General features: G+C 30.4%; 1 protein-coding gene across 1 annotated transcript; it reads left to right on the top strand.

The window, feature by feature from the left end:
- Positions 1-4,012: 4,012 nt before the first annotated feature.
- Positions 4,013-6,463, top strand: LOC127115343 (transcription factor bHLH95). The gene is made up of 3 exons (XM_051046916.1): positions 4,013-4,541; positions 5,662-6,108; positions 6,221-6,463. The coding sequence occupies exons 1-3, from the start codon at positions 4,173-4,175 to the stop codon at positions 6,302-6,304; spliced, it is 900 nt and encodes a 299-aa protein (XP_050902873.1). The 5' UTR covers positions 4,013-4,172; the 3' UTR covers positions 6,305-6,463.
- Positions 6,464-9,830: the final 3,367 nt, after the last annotated feature.

Genomic DNA, 9,830 nt, shown 5'->3' with positions numbered 1-9,830 from the left:
CATGAGCCATATATTGTGATTGTATATATTTCTTTGTGTACCTTGTTTGTGTTTGTGGTCTTAGGACCTTAAAGTACATAATAAACAACAAAAACACTAAAAAGTATTTGTGTGGACTGCTGGATTTTGATTTGAGCTTTGGACTTAGAATTAGATAATATTCCTTATGCAAAAGGACTTGGCCAATGCCAACATTTCTGAAACCAAATCATTGTGATCCACTTCAGTTCATCTGCTACATAGTCTTGATGCAAATGTTACTTTAAACCTGTGTCTAATGCCTTATTTTGAGCCATTCAAGGAGTATGTCATCTGATACATGAGAGCTTAAAAAGACGAGTATGAAGTTGGTTGCTTGGATGTGACTATCTTTATTTGATGCCTTGCTCTTCATCTTGCTTGCTTATTGATATTGCTTGATTTTAAAGTCCAAAGGAAAAATGGATTTCTATATGACATTCTTGTCTATTGGATTGCATCCCATTGGTCAGATCTTTTCAACTCTTAAATTTTAAATTTTTGCTTAGGATTAGTCTCTTCATCTCCTCCCATTTCTTAAATTTCAAATCTCTCCCTCTTTTCAAAATCTTCTTTGCTTGTGATTTCTATACTTAGACTCTTTTGGCAAAATTAGAAACTTTGGCCTTATGCCATTGTATTTTTTTTAAACTCTTTTCTTAATAAACCTGTAAATGAACTTAACCATATTGACTTAAAATTTCAAAAGACAAAAAGAACTAACACTCATTCAAACTCTTTTAGGCCCTTTTGTGCCTCTTTTAAATTTAAACTTTTGCTAAAAATAATCCATTCACTTTGAAATTTTAACCACGAACTACGAGGTTTTGATCCCTCATTTTTATGTTAGTACGTAGGCACAAATCCGAAGGTCTTGTCAAACAAAAAAAATATAAATGAATTCTTTTCTTATCCCCACACTCTATTTATTGCAAACATCTTTTATGCCAAAACACATACACACGTAAAAAAGGGCTACCTAGGAGTACCTAGGACACTTTGGGTGCTAACACCTTCCCTCTGTGTAACCAACCCCCTTACCTGTAATATCTGAATTTTTATTAGTTTTGATTTGAAAACTTCTTACTTTTGGGTTTTGTTCGTACTTTTTCCCTTTTCCCTTGGAAACAATAAAAGCGCGGTGACGACTCTTGTTATTTGATCTCTAGTTTATCCATAGCATGATGATCATGAATTTACTGCTACAGCTGGAAGAAGTGTCGACATCCTTGCTTAGTTAGTTTGCCTTCGAGCCTTAAACCTATATAAACCTTAAAAAAAATTAACAAAACGAATCATCCTTTTGGTCTTTAAGTCTTGTAAAACACAATTGCCCTTGGAGAATTTAATGGAACAGTTCAAGGATTGACATAATTATGAAATAGAAATCAAGTTTATATGAAATTCATTAAAGTATAGGAGATTACGAAAATAGATATTTGGTGAAAAATAGACACAACCATCTTGTTTAAGACATACAGAGTTATCATTTGGTAAAGTAATGTTAAGAGGTTCTATGATATAATGAGGAACACGCATAGTCATTTGCACCAGAAGCCAAAATCCAAGATTGATGGCTATTAAGCATAGAGTTAAAAGTAGTGCAAATAATACATGAAGTATACTCAAAAGATGAATGATCATGAATCATAGGAGAAATGGAAATTTGGGTTGTGTTATAAGGATGTGCTAAGGGAAGTAAGTTTAGTTGTTAAACAAAGTTAACAAGTTGGTCATACTTATCTTCAAAAATTGTGGAACTGTTGCTTAGAAATGAAGTCTCCACGGTTTCACCAACTGGATACGTTTTGTCACAATTTTGGCTATATGATGCATTGTCAAGAGGCTTATTTTTGTTGAAATAAAGGTGACCAGGTTTTTTAAAGCAAAAATAAATAGTATGGCCACTCCTATTACAAATTGTTACTTGAAAAACAAATTGAACAAATGCGGATTCAATCAGCTTTAGAAAAAGTTTCTTTCAGATTAGTCCATCATCTATGGAATCATCATGAAATACCATAGTGGATGACATTTTTCTTAAACAGAATTCAACAACCAAGAAAGAATCAAGTGGTTACATCTTTCCCATTAAAAATGATTAATATCACGATGAGGTGGAATTTCAATTAAACCATTAACAAATCGAAGCTTGTTCCTCACACCTAATGATCTTTACATAGATTTACTCCTCGCTAGGTAGTTGGAGCCATTCAACTTCAGGGTGATTGAAACCAAATTTGGACCTTCACTTGGATTCACATAGTAGATTGAATATGTGTCAGCTTGTTATCCAGTTAGAGTGACAAATTGAGGCATTGATAAAATCAAGGATCAATGAATAAATCAAAGAGAAAATTGATGAAAAATATAAAAAGAACATATTGTTCTTGATGTGAGGCAATCTAGATGAAAATCTCAACAAAAAGAGGTGAATGAAGTTGGAATTCTCAAGCTGGTGTGAAAGAGAGAATTTGGATGATAAATTAAGGAACTTAATTGATTTTGGAATGAAGAATATAAGATACTGATACAATAAGCTAGTGTCCATATTATCAACTCTGAACTAGAACTCATTATTGTTAAACTCATAACTACTTTCCGACTGCTATAATAAACACTAAAAGAATAAGTTATTTAGTTATTACAAGTTTTTTATTATTGCTTGAGTTATAATGTGTCTTCTTAGTATTTATTGGGTTGAAAGTCACATATTCTTCATCTTGTAACATATATGTTTACATGTTTATCTACATGTACATTGTTGTATGATATTTCTATGATGGTTTTGTAAGTTTCAGTTAGTCCTAATGGTAAGAGTTTACCTAGATAAAGAGCATATATGTTCCTTTGATTATTCTGAATATAAATGGCATTCCTTCCCATTTTTTATAGACCTAGGTTTCATGATGGTGTGAGAACGGCTTAAAACTTCATTTGCAGGTAATGTTGACTCCTATACATTGTTCGCTGAAATTAACTTTGTTAATAACCAAAATTTCCTTTATCTTTTAGTTTGAGCTAGCCCTCAAGCCATCCTTGATATATTCTTTTGGTCTGTCTCAGATCATTGCAAAAATAAGGCTTCACATAGATATTGCAAGCATGAGCTATAAGTAGGAAAAAAAACACAAAGGAACATGGGTTAATAAAAGGCCTCACCATCAGTCAGATATGTGCTCCACTAACTTTACCGATAGCGAGACACTAAAAATTAGGATATTTCCATGATGGATAGCATGATTCTTGGATCATGATGACTAAGAACTCATTTATGTATTTGTACATTGTTATCTAATAAAATATATAGCCAATTCATTAAATTCATATACGATAACAAAAAGGTTTGAGATTTAATTAGAGGATTTAGTAAATATAGTGTATGAAATTATTGGATATTTTATTGTTCCTTTTTAATAGCCTGAGTAAGATGAGGAATTCTAAAGGTCTTGTTCAAGAAATAAAAGCTAGAATGTTGAAAAATAGGGAGAGGTTGGCGTCATTTTTATACATCCATATTTTCCGAATTGAAAATGAAATGAAATATTATATATATATATATATATATATATATATATATATATATATATATATATATATATATATATATATATATATATATATATATATATATATATATATAAAATTTACGTTATTTTTGTGTGTTGTATTTTCTTAATTAATAAATGTAATAACAAGTAATGTGTAATTATTAGTGAGTTAGAACAAAATTTTTAATTAGAAAGTAAGTGTTACATGTTTACGTTTTGATTTGATTAATAAATTCACTTTGCACCGTCCATTTATCTATTTTATAGAATCTTTGTTTTAAAGAAAGTCTATATATTCTCATGTAGTGGGCGTCACAATCAAATCATATATCATCGTGGTTGAAAAACGTGTTCCCTTTATATAACAATGCTCCATAGAACATTCTCGGTCTTCTTCATTTTCAATGAAAAACAAAAATATTTATATATTTGAACACGTTTTCCTTCCCTAATGCATCTCCCTGTTATTATTTGTTACTTTTGTTTTAATATTATTTTTTTTAGTAGCTTCTATTATACTCTATTATACCTTTATAAAATAAACCGTCCCCATCCTATTTTTTCCATCTTCTTTTGTCTCTCTAATTCTCTCTTTCTTTCTCAATGACAAACATGGGTATGAGTGTAGATCGTGATCAATTTTTCAATGCCGATTTCATGTGGGAAAATCAACCCTGGGGTGATCATACAAATTCAGAAAGCATAGGTGAGAGTAGCAAACAAAAGTTAGATAATAAACCAATGAATAAAAAAGAAGGTATTAATGAAGGAGAAGTTCTCGTGAATAGAAAACGAGATCGAGGTGGAGTTGTGATTAGAACAGAGAATAACATTATAAATGCGAAAGACAAAGATGAAAAGTACCGCAACTCTGATAAGAAAATGCATATATTGACCGAGAGAGAAAGGAGAAAGAAAATGAAGAATATGTTCGCCAACCTTCATGCCTTACTTCCTAAATTGCCTTCTAAGGTAAATTCATTTTCATCTCAAATAGTATTTTTTTATAATAGAGTAGTAATATCATATTTATTACTTTTTACTTTCTATTAATTAAATGATATATATCATTTTCCTGTTGATATTATTTAAATGATGTTTTAAAACAAAGATTCATTTTTCTATTGAAATTTTAATGATTTTAAAAACAAGTGTTTCTTTCTATGAATATATAGAAAGGACACGAGCCTCTCTCTATTTCTCAATATTCTAGATTTTATTTAAATGATATTATTTAAATTATATGTAGAATTAATATTAAAATCACTCTTAATCATTAGATTAATCCAACAATTTTGAGCTATACAATCTAAAAATAATTTATTAAATCTCATTTTTATATAAACCTAATGATTAATGTGTAGTTAGAGAGATTGTAGAGTTATCAAATGATGAATTCCAAAATTTTGAAACTTTAAATGTTATTATCCTTTGTTTTCTATATTTTATTTTGTTTTTTCCCATAATAGGTTAAAAAGACTAATATAATATTTTACTTGAAAGGATCTATATAATTTATTTAAACAATGAAATTATGATAGTATTTACATAATTAAGATGTACCACGAGCATGATATTTAGAGGCAACTCATGGAATTAAGGAGGTTTTTTTTTCTTCTTTAAATTATTATTTATACAAATAATAATATATTTATAATTTTTTCAAAACAAATTTATGCGAATGAGATCGAAATGGAAATTCACGTATTATTTGAAACATCGAAATAATACTTTTATTTGAAAAAAAAAATTTAATTTATAACTTTTAATATACAAATGGCTATATATTCTATTGACATTTTTCATTGTGTTGTAAAAATGTAACATATCAATAAATTGCCTATAACAAATAGAGAAAATAAAATGACTAGAATTAGTTTTCAACTAAGTAATATATTCACATCAAAATTGTTTCGAAGAATCTAAAGTTACCTTATAACCTCAAAATATATCAACGATATTTTAGTTCCCTTCCGATGGAATTCTAGGTTATTAAGAGCCTTCATCATGAGAATAATCATATTTGTAAAAAAAAATTGTCACAATAGTTTACTTACTAATTAAGTTGCTTAATTTATTTTTTATTTTTTAGGCTGATAAAGCCTCAATTATAGATGCGGCAGTGATAGAAATTAGCAATTTAAAAGAAGTTGTTGAACAACTAGAAAAAATGAAGCAGGAAAAGCTTAAATTTGTATCCAAATTTGGAACTAAGTCATCATTTGAGAGGAACTCACACTGGCATCCTCATGAATCAAGGGAAGCAACTGTAAATGTTCAAAGATCCTTAAGTTATAATAATAACTTTCCTACTTATGCAATAGAGTCTTCACCAAAACAAGTAGCTTTTCAAACATGGTCTACTCAAAATGTTGTCTTGAGCATTTGTGGCGCTGAAGCACAATTTTGCATCTGTACAACTAAGAAGTCGTGTCTCTTAACAACAATTGCTTCTATGTTGGAGAACTATATGATTGATGTTGTATCTGCAAACATTAACTTCAATGAATATGGACATTTCTATCTAATTCAAATTCAAGTAAGTTTCAAATTCAATTTCTCCATTCCTTATAGTTTATATTTGCTATCATAGTAACTTTTCAAAGCTACTATACCATAATAAATGAAATTTATTTGTGTTAATTTTACAGGCAAAACAACGTTCACATGACACAAATTCAATGGAGGAAACTTACAAGCAAGTGGCTACAGAAATTCTAACGTGGATCTCTTAAATTTCTAATTAAATTTGACTTATGATTCTATATGATTTTAATTTGGTTTTTTCTCCTTCAAAAAACATTCAGAAATGTCAAACTTGTAGGATGGTCTTTAAGAGAAAAATGTATAATAGTTTATTTTTATGGAATTATGTTTTTTTTTGGCTTTTGAAGTACAAATGATAGTGTTTAAATTAGTTTATTTCTACTTTTGTGTTTGCATTTTAAAAGTAATCTATACTAATTTTATTTAAATTGATTAAGTGTATTTTTAAACTTAACAAATGGATACATATTATTAGAATAGTATGTATGCATTATTATTGTTAAAGTTTGTCAGGATTTTGATTAATAAATCTCAAAATAAATATGTAATGATTTAGATTATTGAATTTCAAAATCTTTAATAATAATGATAGTTTACTCCTTATTCCAACTTTTTTTATATAAATATAGTTTTTGTATGTACACAAGATGCTTATCACCAGAACTAGTGATATGGTCTTTATGCCCAATGATGTGATCTTTAAGTGATTTCTCAATTAATCTTTCTACAAACACTATGGTGTATTTGCAAAGTTAAAAAAAAGCAAAAATGGATAAAGAATGTGTGAGTTAGATATTAGATGAACCCCTTAATTTTGAAGTGGTTGGACTTCTGTATGTTGTATTTACTTGTTATCTTGAATAAGTTAATCACAAAGAATGTATAAGGATACATATTATGTTTAAGCAAAAGTGATTTATAATATCCCCATATCACATTGTCTAGCTCAAAAATATGAGGTATTATATCATTGGCCCTGATACGTCAAAAAGCAAGAAATACACCATATTTATCATTAATACAATATGCTTTTTACTACATCTAAACATAATATGCAACATAAATTAAATAGAAAAACATTTATCCTTCGTGAAATCTTCATGTTTCCTTTGATTGACACCTCGTTATCTATAAGAAAAACAAATAACTTGGGGTAAAGTAAAAAAATATATCAGTGGCATTCTTATTGTCCTTGAGCGACCAAATGCTCAATTAACCAATGTCAATCTATCTCAAGCCGACTATACTCGACTTAAAATATAAAAACAGTTCAAATGTGATAAGGAAGTAAATAATCTCTGATCTCCAATTTCATTTTACTCTTCTTGAGTATTGATCTAACTTTGGTGTTAGAGTGCTAGCCATGAAAGTCACCCATGATCTACCGTAAAGGAGATTGGAGAAACCATTGAGGACCAATATCATCAGACTCTCATCATTTATGGTTCCTTCGTGAAGTTGAAACAAACATTTCCTTTTCCCGAAAAGAACAATGGCACCGTCTGTGAGAATCGACTTATGATTTCTACGAGTTCCACGAGAATCATGTTATCTTCGCAAATAGAGCCAAGGAAACTCAGAAGTTCTAGATATGGATTTTGATGTCCAAATCTAGATCTCCAATTAACCAGTTCAACCTTCTTAAGTCGCCAATTCAAGATCAAATCAGTTTCTGATACTTACGTTTTCGTTGAATCAGGAATCGCATTTCGTTTTCGTCGTCCACAAATTTCTAAAATATTATAATCAAGGAGTGATCAGAAACAAAATCAAAGACTTGTGGACGATTATTAGAATGGTCAACTTGTTAACCGTTATTTTCCAGAGTCCGAATTTTTTATTCTCTCAAAAAATTCTGCAAGATAGTAGAAGAAAGGATTACAAATCTAGGTCTTGGGTTACGCCATGGTCTAAAGGCTAAATCCCTAAAGATCAATCCGAACGCTCATGACTCATTTTTTGACCGATGTCACCCTCATGTTTTTCTCTTGTCGGGGTTCTTACCAATGTGATGTCTGTTGAACATGTGACTTCTCACACAAGAGGTGTGGAGGGTGAATTTTGTGTTTTAGAAAAAACATGGATTTGAAAAACTTTTCTAATCAAAATCAAATTTATAATACATTTTTCGAAAGGGTTTATAATTAAGCATAAAAAAAATTGAAGAAGATAAAGTGCAGAAAATAAAGAGTTAAAGGAATAGAGAAGACACCAAGGAATTATATAGGTTGAGTGAAAAATGACTTAGTCATGTCCCCAAAATTTGATAGTGAGAGCTTTTAGTAGGATGAACTCTCGAACTCTCTTCTACAAGGAAAATGAAGTTTATGGTTAACTTTCAATATAAAAAAAATGAGGAGTGAAGCGGAGAGTCATCCTTCCAAATGGTGGCTCGAAATTATTAGTCTCCTTTCCACAAGATACTTGGAGCGCTTAATCTTCAAGCTTCCAAAAAATATTTTATCATGGTCTAATCTTGAACCATGTAGAGCTTTTAACATCGGGATGAGCTCACGAACCTATCCTTGGTTTTATACTGGGCTAACCAAGAACCTATGAGATTCTAGCACGGACTAATATCGAACTTAAACAAGCCTTTATCACAGACTTAACTTTAACTGAAACTTAGTTTTCTCACGGGATAACAAAGAACCTATGATATTCTAGGACATGCTAATATTGAACCTTTGAATGCTTTTGTATAGGATGAACTTACAAACCTAAATGAAGACTTGATAACACAATCCTCAAACCAAATATTTTTACGGGTTTAACTTCAAACCCAAACAAATAATTCCTAAATGGGTAAGTTGTTCAACCAAGATAAAATAAAAGTTTGCTTGGTGATCTTTACAAATCTATCCTTCTAGAATTACAACTTCCTCACTCGCATAATGACTTTCTCAAAAAAAAAACATTACAATTACATTTTTAGTGAGAAAAGTAAAAAATGATTTTAGAGAGAGAGGGTTAAAAGTGAGAAAGGACATCACATTTTCTGGATATGAAAAATAATGAAAGGGCCTATATTTATAATTTAGAGGTTGGATCAAAAAAGGAATAATATTTAAGGCCTTTTATGACTTTCTAATCGATTGGAAATATGCACCAATTGATTGGTTATACTAAAAATAATAGATTATTGAGTTAAAAATGGTAAGGAAATATATCTAGTAGTTACCTATCATTGAGATGTTGTTCTAATAGCTTAGGTCACAATCTCTTTGAAGGCCTCAATTAGATTCTCCTTATTGGCTCCCACCTCTGAGGGATGTAGATTCAAATCAAAGACATCACTAAGGCTCTCTAGAGATTGGGACTCAGACCCTGGAGTGGGAGAAGAGTAAGTGTGATCTTGAATGCCTTCATGGGAAGAAGACCTAACAGGGTCCTAAATTATATTGGGCATACCAACATATGGAGTCTTCTCAACACAAGCATCTTGAGTTGTCTCTTGTGCATGACCATTTTTGACAAGAAAATTTAGTGTTAGAGCCTCAACCCTGTCAGTCTTAAGAGTTGCTTCAGATGTAGGTGGAACTTGTTTTTCAAGTGGAGACTCATTAGCCGGACTTTCAGCAGATTCTTCAATTGGCTCTAAAGTCCCTCCAACGTGTTTTCCTGTCTGATCAATGACTACCCCGCTATCTCCAGCATCATTAGGTATATAGACAAAGGAAGAAGTGGTTGTCAAAGGGGCATTGTGTATTTGAT

This window comes from Lathyrus oleraceus, chromosome 1 (assembly GCF_024323335.1).
Source record: "Lathyrus oleraceus cultivar Zhongwan6 chromosome 1, CAAS_Psat_ZW6_1.0, whole genome shotgun sequence".
In the NCBI taxonomy this organism is placed as follows: domain Eukaryota; kingdom Viridiplantae; phylum Streptophyta; class Magnoliopsida; order Fabales; family Fabaceae; genus Lathyrus; species Lathyrus oleraceus.
Note: the sequence above shows the minus strand (reverse complement) of the source record. Positions and strands in the feature narration are given on the sequence as shown.

Coding starts and splice junctions, on each gene's coding strand:
- LOC127115343 (XM_051046916.1), top strand. CDS start 4,173: ATGACAAACATGGGTATGAGTGTAGATCGTGATCAATTTTTCAATGCC. Junction 4,542..5,661: donor TTCCTAAATTGCCTTCTAAG/GTAAATTCATTT, acceptor TTTATTTTTTAG/GCTGATAAAGCCTCAATTAT. Junction 6,109..6,220: donor TCTATCTAATTCAAATTCAA/GTAAGTTTCAAA, acceptor TTAATTTTACAG/GCAAAACAACGTTCACATGA.